The following is a 23,372-nucleotide window of genomic DNA, read 5'->3' on the forward strand; positions in this document are numbered from 1 at the left end:
CAGGGGGGAATAAAGCAGACTTTGAAGAACAGGACACTCCTTGAGCACTCTGGCCCCTTCAAAAGAGTTGACATTCTTTCCATTGCCCCAGCACAAATCAGCTGGCCCAGTCTCAAAGGTTGTAATCTCTCAGTTGCAGCTGGACGTGCAGCAGTTCACCCACAGATTTTTTTTTTTCTGTGCCATATCCCTCTGCACACACCAGTTCATTTCTACGCAACGCAACCCTGCACAACTTCTCAGGACATGGGCACAAGAGCAAGCTTCTCACACAAACTGCTAGCCCAGTCCAGGCAAAAGCTCTTTCTCACCCTCATAAGCCAAACCTCACAGTCCATAGTTCTTACTGCATTCAGGTCTTGCAGCTCAGACCAGAACAGTCCATCAAGCTGTACTTACAGCACTGCAAGGCATCTCTTAGGTCAAGGTTTCAACTCCTTCCACATTCCTCTTGAAAACAAGCTCCAAAAGGCCAAAGCCACACAGTCAGGTGTCTAGCAGCAACCCCACTCCTGGTACCACTTTACTGTTGCAGTCCGGTTCGCATTGCTAGTAGAAATCACCCAACCAAGAGTAGCTTCTGGGAAAAAGAGGTTTATTTTGGCTTACAGGCTCGAGGGGAAGCTTCACGATGACAGGGGAAAACGATGGCATGAGCAGAGGGTGAACATCACCCCCTGGGCAACATAAGATGGACCACAGCAACAGGAGGGTGTGCCAAACACTGGCAAGGGGAAACTGGCTATAAAGCCCATAAGCCCGCCCCCAACAATACACTCCCTGCAGGAGGCATTAATTCCCAAATATCCATCAGCTGGGAACCTAGCATTCAAAACACCTAAGTTTATGGGGGACACCTGAATCAAACCACCACACCCTGCCAGCTATTATTTTTTAAAAAGCATTTTATTTTATTTATTTCAGGGGGTAGAGAATGGGCACACAGGGTCTCTAGCCATTGCAAAGGTATTCTAGACCCGTTATGCTATGCCACCTTGGGCATTTGGCTTACATGGGTACTGGGGAATCAAACCTGGGTCCTTAAGCTTCACAGGCAAGTGCCTTAACTGCAACTCCTAAGCCATCTCTCCTGACTGAAGGCTGTTCAATTTGGTGTGACGGTATCAGATCCTTAAAGGGAATTTTTTTTTTTTTCTTTTCCAGGAAGGTTTTTACTCTAGTCCAGGCCAACCCAGAATTTATTCTGTACCTCAGGCTGGTCTTGAACTGAAGGCAATTCAAGCCTACTATGTCAACCTCTCAAATTCTGGGATTATAGGCTGAGCCATCACGCCTGTCTCTCAAAGGGGTTCTGGACATTAAAAGTCTGCAAATCACTGGGCATGGAGGTTCAAATCTGTAATGCGAGCACTTAGGAAATGAAGGTAGGAAGATCCAGGAATTCAAGGTCATGTTGTGCTACATAATGAGTTTGAGGCCAGTCTGAGCTAAATGGGGCCCTGTCTCAAAAAAAAAAAAAAAAGTTTGAAAGCAAATAGGTGATTGAACTACTGGGAAACCAGTCTTAGAAAAAGACAGCACTAAAAAAAGTGGGCATGGGAAACAGTAGGCCCAGGTATCATTGCTAATTTGCTTCATTTCACTGCGTGATCTGCAAAAACAAACAAAACCTCACCAAACAAAACCCCACAAAACGATTGTCCCAGAGAGCAACTGCAAACCGGCTGCAGTTTCGTTGGTTTTAGACGCTCTGATGCATGAGGGGCCAGTACAGAGGTACGAGTACACTACATCTCCCAAACTGCTTTGCGATCCGGACAGCGCCCTACGCTAGCACGCGGGCCGACCCGCCCCTCCAACCTCCAGTTAGTGTCTCTCGCGAGAAGACGGGCCGCGCCGGCGGTAGCGATAGTGAGCCTGTGTGGTTGTGGTGGTGGTGGCGGCCGAGACGGTGGCGGCCATTTTGGTGAGGCCTCGGGAGCGGCTGCGGCGGGTCTCTGGGAATAGCGTTTCCTTTTCTTCCAACCCATTGTCCTCATTCCTCCGTGAAGTGAGAGGAGACAGTTGAGGCACGGCGGTTGCAGTAGTCGCGGTTCCCCAGGGGCACTTAAAGGCCTAGAAGGCGGCGGTTCAGAGGAGGCCCTCCCCCCTCCTTGGCGGGAGGGGGGGTGGTGTGCACGCCCCCGAGGACGCAGGTAAGGAGAGGGAGACAAAATGGCGGACGCTCCATAGTTTTCCCTCCCCGGAGTGACTGCGCGCGCATCCCTTCACTACCGCCTCCCTCCCACCTTCCCGGGGTGCTGCGCGCGCACCTTCGCCGGGGCCCTGGGGCTGGTGAGCAAGGCTGTCTGAGCGCGCCCATAGAGACTGATTGAGGGGGGTCAAGCCGGCCGGCTGGCCGGCATCAGCTCCTCGCACGTCTACTCTCCCCATTGCTGCCCTTCCGTGCATGCGTGCCTGAGCGAGCGAACCCTGAGGACGGACCCAGGTGCGCTCCTGCCCGCCCACCAACCCTCGTCTCCCCTCATGGGCGCGCGGGAAGAGGAAGGGGGGCGTGGGACGAGTAATCGTGGTGCTTGTCCACCATAAACCAATCAGGGACCCAGGACTTGGCGGCACGAACCCTCCCTTCCTTTGAGCCTTTTGCGGTCTGGTGATGTGGGGGTTCGCTGACGGGTGTGCATGCGGGACTGAGAACTCCCGTGACCCTTGTGTGCGTGGGTTTGGGTTCTGGCGGGAGCCCCCGGGCCAAGCGCGCAGCCGGCTCACTCGCCTCCAGCCGCGCACGCGCGAGCCCCTCCCCCAGTCTGGCGCGCACGTTGGGTGGGGTGGGAGTCCTGGAGGGGGCGGGGCTATACATGGCTGGTGAAAACTTGGGTAGAGGTCAGGGGTCATCCTGGGTCAGTCAGCTGGGAGAGTGTAATAAAGGCTGGGTCAAGAGTTCAAACCTCTTGGGTTTTGGTTTCCTCTGGTCCTGAGAATGTCGTGGAGGGCTAGTGGATCTAGGCGGCACCTTGGTTAAGGAGTTTCCTTAAACACTGGTAAAACACTTCCGGTCCTTCTGTGGATTAACCCTGCCTGTTTCCGGCGCATGTTTTTTTCTCTATATACCCTCTCTCATTTTTACCTACCTTTTAATAGCTATTCGTATTTCTTGGGTGCCTGCCAGGCACAGGTTTCAAAGAGGGCTTCCCTGAATCCTTAGTAGATTCTTTTGCCACCAGTATGCTTGCTTATTCTTGGGAGTTCCACTCGTACTCCTTGAAAATTTCACTGGAAAGACAAACCCTTCTGGCCAGGCATCCAGCATCTTTTTTTTCTTTCAAGTTAGGGTATCACTGTAGCCCATGCTGACTTGGATTTCAGTTGTAGTCTCAGGCTGGCCTTGAACTCAACAGCAGTCTCCCTACCTCAGCTTCCCTAGTGCTTTGGACTAAAGGTGTGTGCCGGTGTCTTGTTTTTGAGGCACGGTTTTACCTTAACTTCGGCTGACATTGAACTCACTCTAGCTCATCTTGGCCTTCAATTAAAGCAGTCCTACCTCAGCCTTTCAGCTGGGATTATAGGCATGAGCCACACCTAGCTTTACACTTAAGCTTTTAGAACTTTCTGTTCAGTTCTTCTGTTCTTACCCCAACCAGAATTTTCTAGTCCTGTGGAATTCTCTTTTCACAAAACTTACTTACTTTTACCTTTTTACAAAGATTGGCCTTTCTAGTGAGCAAATTGTGGTCTCACACATGCTAGATAAGTGCTCTATCATTGAGCTACATCCCTCATCTTAAGCATGAGTTTTTTTCTGTTACTGTATATTGGGTATATTTAAAAGTCTCAGAATGCTGGCACAAACAAGCTTGCATGCATATTGGCAAATGTGAATGGGTTCCTCACTACCCTTTTTCTTTTCAATTTTAGGTGTGATTCCCATCATTACGGCAGCACCGTGGAAGTGCAGACTTTCCCAGGGGGTGTGGTCTCAGCTCACACAGGTGAGCTCATACTGTTTTTTTTTTTTTTTAATTCTTTTTGTTTTTCGGGGTAGGGTTTCACTATAGTTCAGGCTAACCTGAGATTCATGTAATCTCAGGGTGGCTTTGAACTCACCTGACTTCAATTAATATTTATACTGATGGGAGGTGAGAGAAGTAATAGGTTAATACTTGTGAAATTTTGTTCTGGGAAACTTGAGTTGTATATGAGTTTTTTTTTTTTTTTTAAGGGATTTTCATTTTACTTATTAGAGAAAAAAAAGAGAGAGAGGTGTCTAGCCACTGCAAACAAACTCCAGACATGCAATGAGCCAACTTGTGCATCTGGTTTATGTGGGTCTTGGGGAATCGAACCTGGGTCCTTTGGACCTGAAAAAGGCAAGTGCTTTAACTGTTAAGCCATCTCTCCAGACATTTAAAAAAATTATTTGTTTACTGGAGATGGGGGAGGGGGGACAGAATAAGTGTACCAGGGCCTCCAGCCACTACAAACTCACTCCAGATGGATGTGTCACCTTTGCATATGGTTTTATGTGAGTACTAGGGAGTCAAACCTGGGTTTTCAGGCTTCACAGGAAAGTGCCTTAACTACTAAGCCATCTCTCCAGCCTTTCTTAATGGGGTCTCAGTACGTTGCCCAGGTTAGTCTTGAACACCAGGGCTCAAGTGTTCCTCTTTTCCTCGGCTGCCTAAGTAGCTATGGCTACAGGAATGTACACCACTTCTCCTGGGTAAGCAAGTACTTAATAATATTTGACACATGGGCTGGAGTGATGGCTCAGCATATAAAGGAGCTTGCTTATAAAGCCTGATGTCCTGTATTTGATTCCCCAGTACCCACATTTTACAACTTGACACATGTGTCTGGAATTCTTTTGCTGTGGCAGGAGTCCCTGGCACACCTTCTCTCTCTGTTTCAAATGAATATTTTCAAGTATTTGAGCAGGTTGTGCTGGGAATTGAACTCGGGGCTTCATGCATGTTAGGCATACATACTGCCAACCATGATGCATCCTCTGCTCTGAAAAGTTATTAATTTCAGCATTTGGGAGACTAAAGCAAGAGAATTGTGAGTTCACAGCTAGATGGGGTTAGTGAGACCCTGTCTCAGAATAAAAAGTCCTTTTCTTACTATTTAATTTTATTTGTATCCTTTTTACTGAACTAGGTGCTCCAGAGGCTGGTGGACCTGAGCAGAGGCTGGGACGCCCTGGTGGGCCCCGGGCCCTGGAAGGCGGGTCCCGGTGGCTGGTGGCCCAGAATGAGGCCAGCTCGCAGCATGCCCTGCAGCCGGACGCCAGCCCCTCGGCCTGCAGCAGCGGTGATAACAACTCAATTATTCTTCAGGCATCCAGCAAGGAGCCTGGGAGTGGGACCATGCAGAGCAGTCCCTCCCCTGCTCATCCTCAGCTCCCAGTCCTACAGACACAGGTTTGAAAGTGGGGAGAATTCCTCTGCTTCAGCTCTGTGGATTGATGGCTTTTAGACAGCAATGGTTTGTAGCTTTTAGCTACCTGAGTAACTACGTCTGGACAATCATTAGTGTCTAGATAGACTGGATTATACCATGTAAGCCTGTTGGACACTTATACTCTATTTATCAGCACAATATTGAATTTCTTTTCTCATACTGAGAAAGTGAAGTTTGTGGGGGGAAAGCCTGACTCTTTGTAAGGTCTCGCTCAAGCCCAGGCTGACGTGGAATTTACTGTGTGGTCTGGAACTCATGGTGATCCTCCTATCTCTGCCTCCCTAGTGCTGGGATTAAAGGCATGAGCCAACACATCCGCAAGCCTGTCTTTTGAACTGCATGTATCTAGGTTTATTCAGTAGGCTTTGTTGTTGTTGTTGTTGTTAATATTAGGTTTTGCTGGGAGTGCTGAGATTAAAGCTGGGAGCCAACATTCCTGATTCCCAAACTCCCAAAGCTGTTTTTTTTTTTTGTTTTTTCAAGGTAGGGTCCCAATCTGGCCCAGGCTGACCTGGAATTAACTATGTAGTCTCAGGGTGGCCTTGAGCTCATGGCAATCCTCCTACCTCTGCCTCCCATTGCTGGGATTAAAGGCATGTGCCACCATACCTGGCTTTTTAAAAATTTCATTTTCAAGCCAGGTATGGTGGCACACACTCTTGGGTGTATGAAGTAGGTAGATTGCAGGCTAGTCAGGGCCATGTAATGAGATCTCATCTTAGAATGAAACAAAAAAATTTCAGTTAAAGTATTTGTGTGTATAGAAATGAAAGTAACTTACTCCATAGTTTTTCATTGTATAAATGAAGCATAAAATAACATACTTAAAACACTTAGCAAAGTGCTTATAGCCTTCATTTTCTGTACCATTTTTCACTTTTCTAGATGGTGTCGGACGGCATGACAGGCAGCAATCCTGTGTCCCCTGCCTCATCTAGTTCCCCAGCCTCTAGTGGGGCAGGTGGTATCTCCCCTCAGCACATAGCTCAAGATTCCTCACTGGATGGACCTCCTGGCCCTCCAGATGGTACCACAGTTCCCCTGGAGGGACTCAGCCTACTCCAGGCAGCTGACCTGCTTAACAAGGGCCCAAGGTGGGAGAAGAGCCATGCAGAAATTGCAGAGCAGGCTAAACATGTACGTATTGGGATGTCCCATGGTGATTCTTGGGAATGGTCCTTTAACCTTATGTCATAAGTGTATTTTATGTCTCTTACTCTTGTTATAGATTCAGAGTATGGGCTTTCTCTCTCTCTTTTTTTTTTTTTTTTTTGCATGTTTAGGTGTGTGGTGAGCATTTATGTGTATTTATGCATGTGTGTGCACATCTGTACAGGTACACTTGTATGTGCCTGCATGTGGAGGCCAGAGGTCAATATCAGGTGGCTCTCTTCAGTTGTTCTCCATCTTATTTTGTGAGACAGAATCTGTTACTGAACTCAGTTTATTGATTTCACTAGTCTAGGTAACAAGCCCCAGGGAGCTACTTTTGTTTGCCTTCTCAGTGTGGTTATAGGCACCCACCAGCATGCTTGTTGTTTATGGAGTGCTGAGAATCAAACTCAGGTCCTGAGGCTTGCACAGCAAGCTTGTTAGCAACTGAGCCATCTTTCCAGCTCCACTATGGGCTCTTTGGTATGTCGTCTTGAGCATATTGCTTGAAGTCTTGAAGTACACTTTTCTTAGAAAAGTTTATTTATTTGAGACAGAGAATGTGCATGCCAGGGCCTCTAGCCATTGCAAAAGAGCTCCAGATGCATGCACCACTTTGTACATCTGGCTTTATGTGGGTACTGGAGAATTGAACTCTGGTCCTTAGGCTTTGCAGGCAAGTACATTAACCCCTGAGACATCTCTCCAGCTCCCCTCCTTTTTCTGCACTGTCCTGGGAATTGAACACAAGGTCACTGTTTTTTCTTTTTGTTTGTTTTTTTATTTGAGAAAGAGAGAGGTAGAGAGGGGGTAGAGAATGGGTGTGCCACAGCCTCCATCTGCTGCAAATGAACTCCAGATGCATTTGCCACCTTGTGCATCTGGCTTATGTATATCTTTGGGAATTGAACCTGGGTCCTTTGGCTTTGCAGGGATATACCTTAAATGCTAAGCCATCTCTCCAGCTACTATTTAATTACTTATTTTTTTGCAAGCCCAACAGATGGTCTTTTTTTTTTTTTATGAGAGAGAGAGAATGAGAAAATTTATGTTCCAGGGCCTCCAGCCACTGTTATCAAACTCTAGATGAGTATGCTACCTTGGGCACATGTGCAACTTTGTATGTCTCTCTTATGTGTGATCTGAAGAGTTGAACATGGCTCCTTAGGCTTCACAGGCAAGTACCTTAACCACTAAGCCATCTCTCCAGCCCCCTTATTTTTTTCCTAATATTTATTTATTTGAGGGAGAGAAAGAGTAAGGGGGCAGATAGAGAGAACTGGTGTAACAGACCTCCTACCACTACAAATGAATTCCAGATGCAAGTGAAACCATGTGCTTCTGGTTTGTGTGGGTTCTGGGGAGTTGAACCTGGGTCCATTGACTTTACAGGCAAGTGTGTTAACCTCTAAACATTTCTCCAGTCCAAGTTTTTTTTTTTTTTTTTTTTAATGAGAGAATTGGTGCACCAGGACCTACAGCCACTGATACAGACTCCAGATGTGTGTACCACCTTCTGCACATGTGCAACCTTGTGCACTTTTGTGCTTCTGGCTTATGTGGGACCTGGAGAATCAAACTGGTTGTTTAGGGTTTGCAGACAAGCACCTTAACTAAGCCATCTCTCTAGCCCTTTTTTAATTTTTTTATTTCTTAGGTTTTTCTGACATTGGATTTCACCCTAGCCCAAGCTGACCTGGAATTTACTATGCAGTCTCAGGGTGGCCTCAAACTCATGGTGATCCTCCTATCCTTGCCTCTGTAGTGCTGGGATTAAAGGTGTTTGCCACCATGCCTGGCTTTGTTTATTTTATTTTTTTCATGTTTTTATATTGACAGCTCCTGTAATTATAGGCAATAAATCATAATTTCTTTCCCCAGTTACTCCTTCACATATCTACCCTCCATCATATCCCCTTCTCTCAGTTTGTCATCTTTTGGTTTTTCAAGGTAGGGTCTCACTCTAGCCAAGGCTAACCTGGAATTCACTATGTAGAGTCTCAGGGTAACCTCAAACTCATAAAGTCCTACTTCTGCCACCCGGGCGCTGGGATTAAAGGCCTGTGCCACCACACTTGGCTGCGATGTCATCTTTTCTTCCTACTATGAGGTTCTTGTGTAGGTAGTACCAGGCACTGTGAGGTCATGTGTATCCAGGCCATTTTGTGTCTGGAAGATTGCATTGTAAGCAGTCCTACACCTGTAGATTTTTTTTCCCCTATTTTTATGGGCGCACCAAGACCACTAGCCATTGTAAATGAAGTCCAGACACATGCACAACCATGTGCATCTGGTTTACCTGGGTTCTGAGGAGTTGAACTTAGGTCCTTAGTCTTCACTGGCAAGGGTCTTAACTGCTAAGACATCTATCTAAGCCTGAGCTCTTAGATGCTTTCTGCCACCTCTTCTACAATAAACCTTGAGCCTTAGAAGGTTTGATAGAGATGTCTCAATGCTGAACAGTCTTGTCACTTGCAGCACTGTGGCAGCCTTTTGAATCATCTCAATGGTCACTGCCATCTGAAAAGAGAAGAATCTCTACCCGAAAGCAAGAGTAGCATTAATACATAGGTATGAAAGTTAAAGTTAATTGAAGTGCTTTCAGGGCAGTTTGGTGAGGATAATATATGCATTTAGCCAGATAGTGTCAGGCATTATTCCCCTAGGGCTCCTGACCTCTCTTGCCATATGCTTTTGACTAGATTTTCAATACCAGGTATCTATTCCCTCTTGTGAAGTGGACCTTCAGTCCAGTTAGAGAATGGTTGATTTCCCCCATAACAGATATGCCACTATTGCACTGGCCATACTTAAGGCTTGCAGTGTGCAGGGTTTCACTGCTGATGACTTCTATCTCCCACAGGGCTACATGCAGTGTGGCTCTTTCCAGCTTTCTGTTAGCTGGTCTACAGGTAGGAGTTTAGCTCTAGCTTGATTTCTCTAACCTTGCAGCCCAAGCATGTGGTCTTCAGCAGTAGGTTTTTACCATTTATTTCTGGTGGGAAATGAGGCCTTGGCAATAGCCTATAATGTTTTTGGGGCATCAGGTACCTCCCTGAACAATAACTCTGGAAGGTATCCCATCTGAACCCAAAATACACATTCTAGGAACCACTTTTCTCATCCCCCACTGTCATTTTTCTTTTTTAAAAAAGAATGTTTTACTTTTATTTACTTATTTGAGAGCGAGAGGGTGTGAAAGTGAGTGAATAATGGGTTCAGTGGGCCTCCAGCCACTGAAAACAAACTCCAGATGCATGTGTCACCTTTGGCTTTATATGGGTCCAGGGCAATCGAACCTGGGTCCTTTGGCTTTGTAAACAACACCTTAATGGTTAGCCATCTTTCCAGCCCCATTTTCCTTTTTGTAAAAATAAGACCATCGGGCAGGAGAGATGGCTTAGCAGTTAAAATGCTGCCTGTGAAGGGAGTCATGTTCTTCTCTTCCGGTCCCACCTAAGCCCGTCACACAGTGACACAAGTGTGCAGGGACACCCATACACACAAGGGGACATGTGTGTGGAGTTCGATTGCAGCATCAGGAGGCCTTGGTGTGCCAATATTCTCTCTCTCACCCATTAAAAAAAACAGGGCAGTCTGGGTTTCCTCAAATAAAATAATAACTATAAGACTGTCAAGAATTCTAATCTCCAGAATCCACATCAAACAGCTGGGTGTGGAAATGTGCACCCAGTTTTGTAAGGGAATAAAGACCCTGGAATTTCCATAGCTAACCAAAACAGAAGACAGACAAAAAGTACAACACAACAAAACAAAGCAAAAAAAAAAAAAAAAAAAGGCAGTGTCACAGAGCAGTGGGGTAGATTACCTGAAACCTCCTTTGACCACAGCATATACAGATGCAGGCCAGCTCATGTTGTGGAGGTGTGTGAGTACAAGGGCACATAAGTGGGTATATTCCATATATATATCACATTACATGTGCGTGCACACACAAGCCAAACAAAACAAGGAATATGTGTTAATAGACTATTTGCAAGAGAGAGAGAGAGAGAGTATATGAGTGCACCAGGGCCTCTTGCCACTATAAGCAAAGTCCATACACATGCACTATTTTGGGCATCTGCCTTTATTGTGTACTGGGGATTTGAACCTGTACCTGGAGGCTTTGCAAACAAGGGATTTTAACTGTTGAGCAATCTTTCCAGCCCAAGAGGTTTTCTCCCACCCCTCCCATGCTTTTCTGGGGATTGAAATTCAAAGTTTTGCACACATACAAAGTATTCTTTCTATTACTAAACACCCTTGAACCCTTTTACTAGATTTAAATTAAAGAAGAAATTAGGAAGCTGGGCGTGCTGGCAATGTCTGTTGTGACAACACCACCAGTACTCAGGAGGGAAGCAGAGCTACTAGGATGATCACTGAATTCTAGGCCAGCCTGAGACTACATAGTGAATTCCAGGTTAGCCTGGGCTAGAGTGAGACCCTACCTCAAAAACCAAAAAAATAAATAAATAAAAACGAGGAGGAATTATGGCCAGGTGTGGTGGCCTACCTAGGTAATGCCAGCACTGGGATGTGTGAATACAGGAAGATTAGGAGTTCAAGGCCAGTTACATTACACCCTGTTTTTTAAAAAAAAACAAAACAGTGTGGTGGCTCATATGTTTTATCCCACTATTCTGAAGTTTGAAATAGATCATTATAAGTTTTTATTTTTGTTTTTGCTGTTTCAAGGTAGTGTCTAGCCCAGGCTGATCTGGAATTTACTATGTAGCCTCAGGGTAGCCTCAAACTCTGCAATCCTCCTACCTCTGCTTCCTGAGTGCTGAGATTAAAGGCATGTGCCACAACACCTGGCTTTAGCCTTGGAAATTTTTAACAAATAAATTAAAACTCATAATGCATGGTGTGGTAGCAACACCACGCTTAAATACCAGTACTCACGAGGGAAGCAGAAGTAGGAGGATTGCCCTGAATTGCAGGCCACCCTGAGACTACATAGTGAATTCCAGGTCAGCCTGTGCTACAGCAAGACCCTACTTTGAAAAAAAAAATTTTTCCCCCCAAGGCTAGAGGTGGTTCAGTAGTTAAAAACATTTCTTTCCTTTGCAAACAGGAGGGCCAGAGGTTGTCAGTCCTGAAGTTTTATCCCCAGGACCCTCATATACAAGTGGGCATAGCCACATACATGTCTCTAACACCAGTGGACACTGGTGTTATAAAGACTGGAGAATGGCCAGGGTGGGGAAGATAGCAAGCTGCAGAAACAGTGTAAGAGACTGAATAAGTTATGAATAGGTGGAAGAGGGATGGAGTGGAGCACAGACTTTCTCTCTGGCTATCATATGTGAGTGCTCAGAGCACCTTAGGTGAACATACATGTGCATACACCAGAAACAAATTTTTTTAATGCTGTTATTCATTTTAACTTAATTTTTTATTATTATCTTAAGGTAGGTTTGTGCTCTAGCTCAGGCTAACCTAGAATTCATGTATTGTCAAGCTGACCTCAAACTCAGAGATCCTCCTAACTCTGCCTCCCAACTGCTGTGATTAAAGGCATGCACCACCATGCCCGGCTAAATAAACATTTTTTTTTTTTGTTTGTTTGTTTGAAGTAGGGTTTCACTCTAGTCCAGGCTGACCTGGAACTCACCATATAGTCTCGAGGTGGCCTCAAACTCAATGGTGATCCTTCTACCTCTGCCTCCTGAGCACTGGGATTAGAGGCATGTGCCACCACACCCTGCTTTATCTAAATAAACTTTTGTTTTTTTGTTTTTTTGTTTTTCGAGGCAGGGTCTCACTCTGGCTCAGGCTGACCTGGAATTCACTATGTAGTCTCAGGGTGGCCTTGAACTCACGGCGATCCTCCTACCTCTGCCTCCCGAGTGCTGGGATTAAAGGCGTGCACCACCATGCCCGGCTAAATAAACATTTTTAAAACCATATTTATTTCAGAGAAAATGGGCATGCAATAGCCTCGTGTCCTTGCAGTGAATTTGGCACATGTGCCACTCCCCCCCACTCCTGTGTTCAATTTTCAAATGGCTCTGACTTTAAAGAACAGTAGGAGGGTTATAGAGATGGCTTAGTGGTTAAAGGCACTTGCTTGTGAAGCCTAAGGACCCATGTTTGATTCTCCAGGTCCCACGTAAGCCAGACACACAAGGTGATGCAAGCACGCCAGGTCACACATGTACATGTGCCACTTTTTACATCTATATGTAGGTACTATGAAATCAGATGTGGGCTGTCAGGCTTTGTAAGCAAGAGGCTTTAACTGCTGGGCCTTTTCTCTAGTCCCCAAAATAATGCTTTTAATTTCTTTTTAAATATTTTTTATGTATATAGAGAGAGACACAGAAATTGACTATGGTGCATCAGGGCCTCCTGCCACTGTGGTTGAACTCTAGCTGCATGGCCACTTTGTACATCTAGCTTTATATGGGTACTAGGGAATCAAAACTCGGGATGTAAAGCTTTGTAAATAAGTATGTATAGCCACTGAGCTCTCCCTCTAGCCCCCAAAATAATGCTTTTAAAAACCAAAATGTTAGCTGAGTGTGGTGGCATATGCTTTTAACCCTAGCCCTCTGGTGGCTGAGATAGGACAAGGCCACCCTGAAACTATAGTGAATTCTAGGTTAGCCTGGGTAGAGACCCTACCTCAAAAAACCAAGAAGAAGAAGAAAATAAAAAAAACTGAAACATGTACTTGGGAGAAAGGCTTAAGTGGCTAAAGGTGCATGTTTGCGAAGTATGATAGCCTGGGTTCCATTCCCTAGTACATACATAAAGCCAGATGCACCAAGTAGTGCATGCATCTGGAGCTCATTTGCAGTGGAAGGAGACCCTGGTGTTCTTCTCTTGTTCTTGCTCTTCTTGCAAATAAATAAATAAAATAAACACAGTTGTGTCAGTTAGACTATGTTTCATATTTTTGTATTGTTGGAACATACTGTGAGGAAATAGAATTCTTCAGTGATGAGCTATATCTATCCTTTTTAGAGGTAAAAAGGAATAAAACTACCTGCTTCTCTAGGAACCTCTTCTTGGTATAAGTCTCACCTATGTTCAGGGTTTGTAGAGGTTGTGAAACAATGGGAAGGTGGTGAAATTTGTGGTGACTAGAATTCTTAGACTTTTTTTTTTTTAAATTTGTGTGTGTATCTGTATGTATGGGCATGCCAGGGTCTCTTGCTGCTATAACTGAATACCCATCTGGCTCTAGGTGGATGGATGGCTAGGGAATTGAACCCTGGTCTTTGCAAGCAAGCACCTTTAGCTGTACAATTGCTGAGCCATTTCCTCAGACTCCTTAGACACCCCCCACTTTTTTTTTTAGATTTTTGAGGTAGGGTCTCACCCTAGCTCAGGCTGACTTGAAATTCACCATGTAGTCTCAGGGTGGCCTCGAACTCACAGCGATCTACTTACCTTTGCCTTCCCAGTGATGGGATTAAAAGCATGTGCCACCATGCCTGGAAATAAGAGAATCTTATATAAATGTTCTTGTTAGATTAGTATGACCATAAAACATGAAACATAGGCTGTGCTCAGGAATTCAGCTATAGCTAGTTTACATGAAGTAGCAATTATGTCCAGAAATTATTGATTGGTGTCACTGTCTCATTAGGAAGCTGAAATTGAGACCCGGATTGCTGAGCTGCGGAAAGAGGGATTCTGGTCCCTGAAAAGACTGCCTAAGGTTCCAGAGCCCCCTCGCCCTAAAGGCCACTGGGATTATCTGTGTGAGGAGATGCAGTGGCTGTCTGCTGACTTTGCTCAAGAGCGCAGATGGAAACGGGGTGTGGCCCGAAAGGTATGTACTCACTTGCTTCTACCTTCCGTGAATTTCTATGTACCTTGTATTGGCTTTGGCAGCACATATGCTAAAATTGAAACAATAGAGAGTAGTGTATGTTTATATATATATATGTGTGTGTGTGTGTGTGTGTATATAAATAAATATGCACTTTTTTTTGAGGTATGGTCTCACTGTAGCCCAGGCTGCCCTGGAATTCACTTTATAGTCTCAGGGTGGCCTTGAACGCACAGCAGTTCTCCTGCCTCTGCCTCCCAAATGCAGGGATTAAAGGTGTGCGCTACCATGCCTGGCTTGTTTTTATTAATTTTTTTATTTTTTGGTTTCTTTTTTTCAAGGTAGGGTCTCACTGTAGCCCAGGCTGATGTGGAATTCACTATGTATTCACAGGGTTGCCTTGAACTCACTGCGATTCCTACTTCTGCCTCCCAAGTGCTGGGATTAAAGGCATGTGCCACTACACCTGGCTAATTTTAATGTTTTGAGACAGCGAGAATTGACATTCCAGGGCATCAGCACTGCAGTCTATCTCCAGGCCCTTTCACTACCTAGTGGGCTTGCCTCATCTTTGTGTGTGTGGCTTACCTGGGATCTGGAGAGTCAAACATGGGTCCTTAGGCTTTGCAGACAAGCACCTTAACCACTAAGCCTTCTCTCCAGCTCTTTTTTTTTTTTTTTTTTTTTTTGTGGTGTTTGGTTTTTCAAGGTAGGGTCTCACTCTAGCTCAGGCTGACCTGGAATTCACTACGCAGTCTCTGAGTGGCCTTGATATCACAGCAAACCTCCTACCTATGCCTCCTTAGTGCTGGGATTAAAGGTGTGTGCCACCACACCTGGCCCCTATCTTTTTAAATATATATTTTTTTTATATATTGATGGAGCAAAAGAGAGAATAGGTATGCCAAGACATCAAGCCACTTTAAACAAAACTCCAGACACACATGTTATCGTATGCGTCTAGCTTATATGGTTTCTAGAGTGTTCAACCTAGTTCCTTAGGCTCTGCAGGCAAGTGCCTTAACCACTAAGCCATCTCTCCAGGCTGAGATTAGTATTTTTAAATATTTTGTTTTTATTTATTTATTTGACAGAGAGAGAGGGAGATGGGGAGAGAGAGAGAGAGAGAATATGGGTGCACCAGGGCCTCCAGCCACTGCAGACGAACTCCAGGCACATGTACTCCCATGTGCATCTGGCTAACATGGGTCCTGGAGAATTGAACCTGAACCGGGGTCCTTTGGATTTGCAGGCAAATGCCTTAACCACTAAGCCCAAGAGATTAGTATTTTTGTGTCACTTTTTTGTTGTTGTTGTTTCTTCAAGGTCGGTTCTTACTGACCTGTAATCCCAGGCTGGTCTGAACTCAGATCTTCCTAACTGTGCTTGCCACACACATGCTTGAATCAAAGGCATATACCTCCGGGCCTGGTTTTGTGTACCTTCCTTTGATGGATGAATTAGTTGGAAGGTAGAAAGAACTAGACAGGATGGACGGACTCCTGTTCCATCATTGGCTCCTGCTCCATGTGTTTTTGCCATTGGTTATACTTACCTTTGGTTTGGTACTTGGGAAAAGTTGGGTTTGTGCATTTTAATACTGGGTGTTTATTACTGTAGGTGGTACGTATGGTGATCCGGCATCATGAGGAGCAACGGCAAAAAGAGGAACGGGCTCGGAGGGAGGAACAGGCCAAGCTGCGAAGGATTGCTTCAACCATGGCCAAGGATGTCAGACAGTTCTGGAGCAATGTAGAGAAGGTATTCAGGATCCAATGGAAAAGGGAAATAAGTGGCCTTTTAGTAGGCATGACCAAAACTTCTTAAGGAAGTAAATACTCTTTAACTTCAACTCTCATGGCATTTCTTGTGAGCATTGGACGTTTTCATTACTAAGTGCTGTGAGGAAGAAGGAAAATTGTTATTTACTTATTTATTTTCTTGATAGAGACAGAGACAGAAACAGAGAGAGTGGTGGGGGGGGAAGGAGAGAATGGGCGTGCCTGGGCCTCCAATTGCTGCAAATGAACTTCAGATGCAGGTACCACCTTGTGTGTCTGGTTTATGTGGGTCCTAGAAAATTGAACCTGGGTCCTTTGCCTTTGCAGGCAAGTTCCTTAACCATGAAGCCATCTCTCCAGCCCTTTGTGTTTTTGTTTTTTGTTTTGTTTTTGAGGTAGGGTCTCATTCTAGCCCAGGAGGCTGACCTGGAACTCACTATGTAGTCTCAGGGTAGCCTTGAACTCACGGTGAAACTCCTACCTCTGCCTCCTGAGTGCTGGGATTAAAGTCATGTGCACTACAGCAGGCTTTTTATTTATTTATTTTTTTATATTCGAGGTAGGTAGGGTCTCACTCTAGCCCAGGCTGATCTGGAATTCACTATATAGTCTCAAGGTGGCCTCGAACTCTTGGCAATCCTCCTACCTCTGCTTCCTGAGTGCTGGGATTAAACGTGTGCACCACCATGCCCAGCAAGACAGGATTTCTCTATGTAATCCAAGTTGGCATAGAAGTTGCTTCTGCCTCCTGAGGTGTATTTTTTGTTTGTTTGTTTGGAATTCACCATGCTATGTAATCTCAAACTTACATTGATCCTTATACTTCAGCCTCTAAAGGCATGTGTCACCATACCTGGCTTTCGAAAAATTTTTTTGTATATATATATTTTTTAATGTGTGTGAGAGAGAATTGGCAGTCAGGGCCTCTAGCCAGTGGAGTTGAACTCCAGACACATTTTTCAATACCTTGTGCACATGTGCCACCTTGTGCATCTGGCTTATGTTGGTTCTGGGCAGTTGAACCTGACTAGTCCTCGAATATTTTTGATTTGAAATTGGTTTACATCCCTGACCCTTCACATATGATCTTTCTGCTGCTGCTGTTTGTCCTCATTTGTACTTGGATGGATGGAGGATGTCCTAGGTATTGAACCCTAGGCTTTGTGTGTATGAAACAAATGCTACCCTGGAAGCCTTATATGTTGTTTATTTATTTATTTTGGTTTTTCAAGATTCACTCTAGCCCAGGCTGACCTGGAATTTACTATGTTGTCTCAGGGTGGCCTCAAACTCATGGTGATCCTCCTACCTCTGCCTCCTGAGTGCTGGGATTAAAGGCATGTGCCACCATGCCCAGCTACATACTATTTTTTAAAATCCAGTCCAGATATGCAAGTTTAAAGCTCATTCCCTTGTGTTTAAACCTCTCTACTTCAGAAGCATTCCATTAAATCATGATTGCTTTAAGGATTTTTATCTATTCCTCCTGAATGGCCAGTCCAAAGCCAGGAACCAATGAGACCTAAGAATTGGCCAAAAGAGAGAGTTTATGTATTTTGTTACTTCATTTATTTGCAAGCAGAGAGAAGCTAAGAGAGGAGAAGAGAGGAGAGGAGAGAGAGAATGGGTGTGCCAATACTGCTGCAAATGAATTCTTTGATTTTTTTTTTTCAAGGTAGGGTCTTACTAGTCCAGGCTGGCCTGGATTTCAGTATATAGTCTCAGGTTGGTCTCAAACTCACAGCAAGCAATCCTTCTACCTCTACCTGTCAAGTGCTAGGTGTGCACTTCCCTGCCTGCTTTGCAAATGAAGTCTTGATGTATGTGCCAGTTTGTGCATCTGGCTTTACTTGGATAATGGGAACTTGAACCCAGGTTGTTAGGCTTTTCAGTCAAGCAGCTTAACTGCTGAGCCATTTTCCCAGCCCTAAAAGAGTACATAAATACATAGGTATGGTGGTACACACTTCCAGTCCCAGCACTTTGAAGGCTGACATAGGAGGATCAGCCTACCTGGGACTACAGAGTGAATTCCAAGTTAACTTGAGCTAGTGTGAGACCTTGTCTGAAAAAAAAAAAAAAATATATATATATATGTATATATATATGTGTGTGTATATATATGTGTGTGTATATATATGTGTGTGTATATATATGTATATATATGTGTGTATATATATGTAAAATGTATAAGAAAAGGTTATAGGACTGGAGAGGTTCACCTATTAAGGTACATATTTGCCTGCAGAGCTGACGTCCTGGTTCAGTTTTCTAGTATCCACATAAAGCCAGATGCATGATGTGGCGTATACGTCTAGAGTTCATTTTCAGCTGCTAGAGGCTCAGGAGCATCCATTCTGTCTTCCTCTGCTTGAAAATAAATGAATAAAATTAAGAATGAAAGAATATAATAACTGGATGTGATGGCACATACCTTTAACCCCAGCACTTGGGAGGTAGAGGGAGAGGTACAGAGGCCATAAGTTTGAAGCTACCCTGGGACAACATAGTGAATTCGAGGTCGGCCTGAACTAAAGTGAAACCCTACCTCAAAAAAAAAAAAAAGGGGGGGGCTGGCGAGATGGCCTAGAGGTTGAGGTACTTGCCTGTGAAGCCTAAAGATTGAGGTTCGATTCTACAGGTCCCATGTAAGGCAGATGCACAAGGTGTCGTGTGCTTCTGGAGTTCATTTGCAGTGGCTAGAGACCCTGGGTCCCCATATTCATTCACTCATTCTTTCTCTCTTGTCTTTAATAAATAAAAATAAATCTTAAACCTGAATAAATAAAATAAATAAAAGCATATAAAATAAGAGTATGGTGGTGACTGGTCTCCTTTTCGATTATGGCAGGTGGTACAATTCAAGCAACAGTCCAGGCTTGAGGAAAAGCGCAAAAAAGCCTTGGACTTACACCTGGATTTCATTGTGGGGCAAACTGAGAAGTACTCAGACCTTCTGTCTCAGAGCCTCAACCAGCCATTAGCTTCCAGCAAGGCTGGCTCCTCTCCTTGCCTTGGCTCTTCTTCAGCAGCGTCCAGTCCTCCACTCCCTGCTTCTCAGCTGGATGATGAAGGTGTGTGTGCTCTTTGGCCTTGTTAATCTTCCCCATGTACCCTTTCCAGAGCTGAAAAACCCACCCTGTGGCTTGCAGGGCCCGTGGACTTTGTGACCTTATTCTCCTGCTATAGATGGGGACTTCCAACCCCAAGAGGAGGAAGAGGATGATGAGGAAACCATTGAGGTTGAAGAACAGCAGGAAGGCAATGATGCTGAGACCCAGAGGCGTGAAATTGAGCTGCTTCGACATGAGGGAGAACTGCCACTGGAAGAGCTACTCCGTTCCCTCCCTCCTCAACTGTTGGGAGAGCCCTCCAGTCCCTCTCACACTCCCTCATCTCGTGATAGTGACACTCGAGATGGGCCTGAAGAAAGTGTGGAAGAGGAACCCTCCCAGGTCTTGGAGGTATAGGCCGAAGTGGAGACAAAAGATGGTTTGGAGGAGAAGCAGAGGGAGTTTTAAGTCTGAGTGAGGTGTTAATGTTTGTTTTTTTTTGTTTGTTTGTTTATTTTTTCGAGGTGTCCCAGGCTGACCTGGAATTCACTATATAGTCTCAGGGTGGCCTCCAACTCATGGTGGTCCTCTTACCTCTGCCTCCTGAGTACTGGGATTAAAGGCATGCACCACCACACCTTGCAAATTTTAAAGCGAAATATTTTTATTTACTTGTGAGCAGAGAGATTGAGAGAGGATAAAGAGAATGTGTATATGGTAACACCCAGGGCCTCTTGCCAGTGTAAACAAAACTTCACTTGTATGCACTATTTTGTTCATTGTCCTTTACATGGATACCCAGGCCATCAGGCTTTGCAAGCAAGTGCTTTTAACTGCTGATCCATCTCCCCAGACCATCCCCCACTTTCCTTTTGAGATAGGATCTACTTATGTAGCATTGCTGGCTTGGAAGTCACTATGTTTACAATTCTGCCCTTGAACTTGTAATAATCCTCCTGAGTGCTGGGATTACAGGCAAGTACCACCAATCCTGGCTAATGGTGTTTTTTTGAGAATCCTGATTAAGGTATTTTTGCCTCTCATTTTGTGATTGGCTAGGGGAGAAAATGGTTTGTGACAAGTTGGAGCCCGTAATAGGCAGGATTTGTGATGATGTAATGGAAGAATTTATTATGCTTTTAAAATGTTGTATTTTGACCTTTATTTTCCACTTTTGTGGAATGCCATCATACTTTTTTTTTTTTCATTACGTCGTCTCAAGCTGCCCTTGAATTCACAGTAATCCTCCTCCCTCTGCCTCCCAAGTTCTGGGATTAAAGGTGTGTGCTTGATTCCCAGAAATTGAGAGGTAGAGGTAGGAGAACTGCTGTGAGTTTGAGGCCAGCCTCAGACTACAGAGTGAGTTCCAGTTCAGACCGGGCTGAAGTCAGAACATACCTGTGGGAAGGAGGGGAAAAGAAAAGAAAAACACCTGGCTTGATACTCTTTTTGCCCCTTATAATTTGGAAATTGTGATGGTCACCTTGGAAGTCTTTCCTGGATTTCTATACTATTGGCCCGTTATCTCTGAGTACTGGGGACCTATTTTTTGTAATTTTTTTTTTTTTTTTTTTGAGAGAGAATGAGAACTGGTGTGCCAGGTCTTCCAGCCACTGCAGTCAAATTCCAGATGTGTGTGCCACCTTGTGCACATATGCACACTTGTGCACTTGCGTCACCTTGTGTGTCTGGCTTACATGGGACCTGGAGAATTGGGCCTGGGTTCTTAGGCTTCAAGTGTTCTAACCACTAAGCAAACCCCCCTTTTTTTTCTTTTCTCTTCTTTTTTTTTCCTCCTTCCCCCAGGTATGTTCTGATTTCAGCCTGTCTGAATTGGAACTCACTCTGTAGTTAGTCTCAGGCTGGCCTCAAACTCACAGCAGTTCTCCTACCTCTACCTCTCAATTTCTGGGAATTAAGGCTTGTGCCACTACATCTGACTTTTGTGTTTTGTTTTGTTTTTATATTTTATGTACTCATTTGAGAGAGACAGTTTGAGAGATTGGACATACCAGGATCTCCAGCCACTGCAAATAAACTTCAGACTCATGTACCACCTGTGCATCTGACTTAACATGGGTTCTGGAAAATTGAACCTGGGTCCTTAGGCTTTGTAGGCAAGGGCTTTAACTGCTAAGCCATCTTTCCAGCCCCTGGCTTTTTTTTTGTTTTTGTTTTTCAAGGTAGGGTCTCACTCTAGTCCAGGCTAACCTAGAATTCACTGTGTAATCTCAGGGTGGCTTCAAACTCACAACAGTCCTGCCTCTGGAGTGCTGAGATTAAAGGTGTGCACCACTGTGTTTGGTTTCTAGCCCTATTCTTTTTTAATTTTTTAAATATTTTTTATTTGCGAGAATAGGCATGCCAGGGCCTCTAATTCCAGGTGCATGTGACACCTTGTTTGATTTTTATGTAGCATTTTCACAGGTCCTCCCTCAAGCAGTGGGGCCAGGATTTGGTACCTGGTGCTGAGAGAAAACTCTTGATTACATCCTTGCCCTGAGAATGTAACAGTGGCCCCTGTAATTCCAGGGGACAGAGATGATTTTCTCATTTCTCTTTCAACATAGTATTTTCCTCTTGTGTTAACCTCCTACTTTTTATCCTTTGCCATATAGGTGAAACCCTTAACTACTTCTGTCACACATCGCAAGAAACAACCTTGGCATCCAGATGAAGATGATGAAGAATTTACTGCCAATGAGGATGAAGGTCAGGCCTATTTTTTTTTCGAGATACGGTCATAAGAACCCAGTTGGCCTTGAACTCACTGTGTGGCCAAGTCTGTGTGACTTTGAACTTCTCATCTTCCTGTTTTCCCCTCCCCTAATGCTGGAATTACATGCATGTGCTACCCTACCTAGTTTTATGTAATCCAGGGGTTTGAAATCAGGGCTTCATGCATGCTAGGCAAGCACTGTACTGACTCAATTATATCCCTGGTCCTCTTTTCTTCCTTTTCTCCCTCTCTCCTCCCTTTCCTCTCTTCTTTCTTTAGGGTATTTTTGGTTTTTCAAGGTAGCATCTCACTCTAGTCCAGGTTAACCTGGAATTCAGTATGTAGTCTCAGGGTGGCCTTGAACTCATGGTAATCCTCCTGCCTCCTGCCTCTGCTGTGTATTCATGGCTAGCCTTGTATTTGCTATATAATTCAGTTTAGCTTTAAACTGGAAGTAATCTGGCTGAGCCTTCCATGTGCTAAGATTATAGACATACACTACCACAGTCACTTACGTTAGGCCTTTTGTTGTTGTTGATGGTTTGTTTTTTTGTTTTTCGAGGTAGGGTTTCACTCTGGCCCAGGCTGACCTGGAATTCACTGTGTAATCTCAGGGTGGCCTTGAACTCATGGCATCCTGTCTCTGCCTCCCAAGTGCTGGGATTAAAGGCATGTATCACCACGTCTAGTTAGGCCTGTTTTTGTTTTTTTTTAAATCCTGTATTTCCTTGCCCTTCAAACTGTCAGATCCCAACTTTTTGAGCTTTCTTACCTTAATTTCTTGGTTTAAATCCCATGCCTCTGTCCTCACTGATTATGCTTCATTTTCTTTTCTAGCTGAAGATGAAGAGGACACTATAGCAGCTGAAGAACAGTTAGAGGGAGAGGTGGATCATGCCATGGAGTTGAACGAGTTGGCTCGAGAAGGTGATATTCACCAAATATTTTACTAAAATTCTGTAGCAAGGATGTATCCACTGTGAACAGTGTTGGGAATAAAGAAATAATAAATGAGATGTTTTTATTTTCCTAGTTCTGCTGGCTGGTAATTATATATGTTTCTGGTAACTCAAGTATAATGAAAAGGATAGACTTATAAAAGAATGATTTATGGTGGAAGTTTGAGTAAAGTGTGTTATAAGAGCTCAGGGGAAGAGAACATTACATTCACAGGATATTGGCAATATTACTATTTTAATTTAGGCAGGATCTCACTCTGGCCATCTCTAACCTAGAACTCTAGGTTGAAAGAAGTGTTCCTTCTGCTTCAGCCTGCTTTGTGCTGGGATTATAGAATTATAAGGAGTGAGCCACTGTGTCCCAGGATGTTCATCAGATGGTGTGCTTTCCAGTAGAAGTCAGCACCTCTTAGGATTGTAGTGCACATTATGAGCATTGGCTTTGGTATCTAGGGCTGCAAGTAAATGCTGTAGTCTTGAACCTGGGCCTAGGAG

The 23,372-nt window shown here is 44.5% G+C and overlaps 1 protein-coding gene and 1 non-coding gene across 5 annotated transcripts in view; both read left to right on the plus strand.

The window, feature by feature from the left end:
• Nucleotides 1-1,886: 1,886 nt before the first annotated feature.
• LOC101616095 (Snf2 related CREBBP activator protein) overlaps nucleotides 1,887-23,372 on the plus strand; it is a 70,181-nt gene continuing 48,695 nt past the window's right edge. For 3 of the 4 annotated variants that reach the window (XM_004671066.3, XM_045131123.1, XM_045131124.1), the window contains exons 1-10: nucleotides 1,887-2,156; nucleotides 3,877-3,950; nucleotides 5,119-5,381; nucleotides 6,307-6,558; nucleotides 14,180-14,365; nucleotides 15,986-16,126; nucleotides 18,998-19,220; nucleotides 19,336-19,610; nucleotides 21,818-21,911; nucleotides 22,756-22,845. In XM_004671066.3, coding sequence (XP_004671123.2) covers nucleotides 5,328-5,381; nucleotides 6,307-6,558; nucleotides 14,180-14,365; nucleotides 15,986-16,126; nucleotides 18,998-19,220; nucleotides 19,336-19,610; nucleotides 21,818-21,911; nucleotides 22,756-22,845 — 1,315 coding nt within the window. In that variant the 5' untranslated portion in view covers nucleotides 1,887-2,156; nucleotides 3,877-3,950; nucleotides 5,119-5,327. Of the gene's footprint in view, nucleotides 2,157-2,286; nucleotides 2,450-3,876; nucleotides 3,951-5,118; nucleotides 5,382-6,306; nucleotides 6,559-14,179; nucleotides 14,366-15,985; nucleotides 16,127-18,997; nucleotides 19,221-19,335; nucleotides 19,611-21,817; nucleotides 21,912-22,755; nucleotides 22,846-23,372 lie in introns of those variants that run through there. The other variant, XM_045131122.1, reaches the window with a different exon arrangement.
• On the plus strand, nucleotides 21,612-21,740 carry LOC123453925. Its single transcript, XR_006633094.1, has one exon. It is a non-coding gene; the product is annotated as a small nucleolar RNA SNORA30/SNORA37 family (small nucleolar RNA).

Source organism: Jaculus jaculus, chromosome 12, assembly GCF_020740685.1.
Source record: "Jaculus jaculus isolate mJacJac1 chromosome 12, mJacJac1.mat.Y.cur, whole genome shotgun sequence".
Taxonomy (NCBI): domain Eukaryota; kingdom Metazoa; phylum Chordata; class Mammalia; order Rodentia; family Dipodidae; genus Jaculus; species Jaculus jaculus.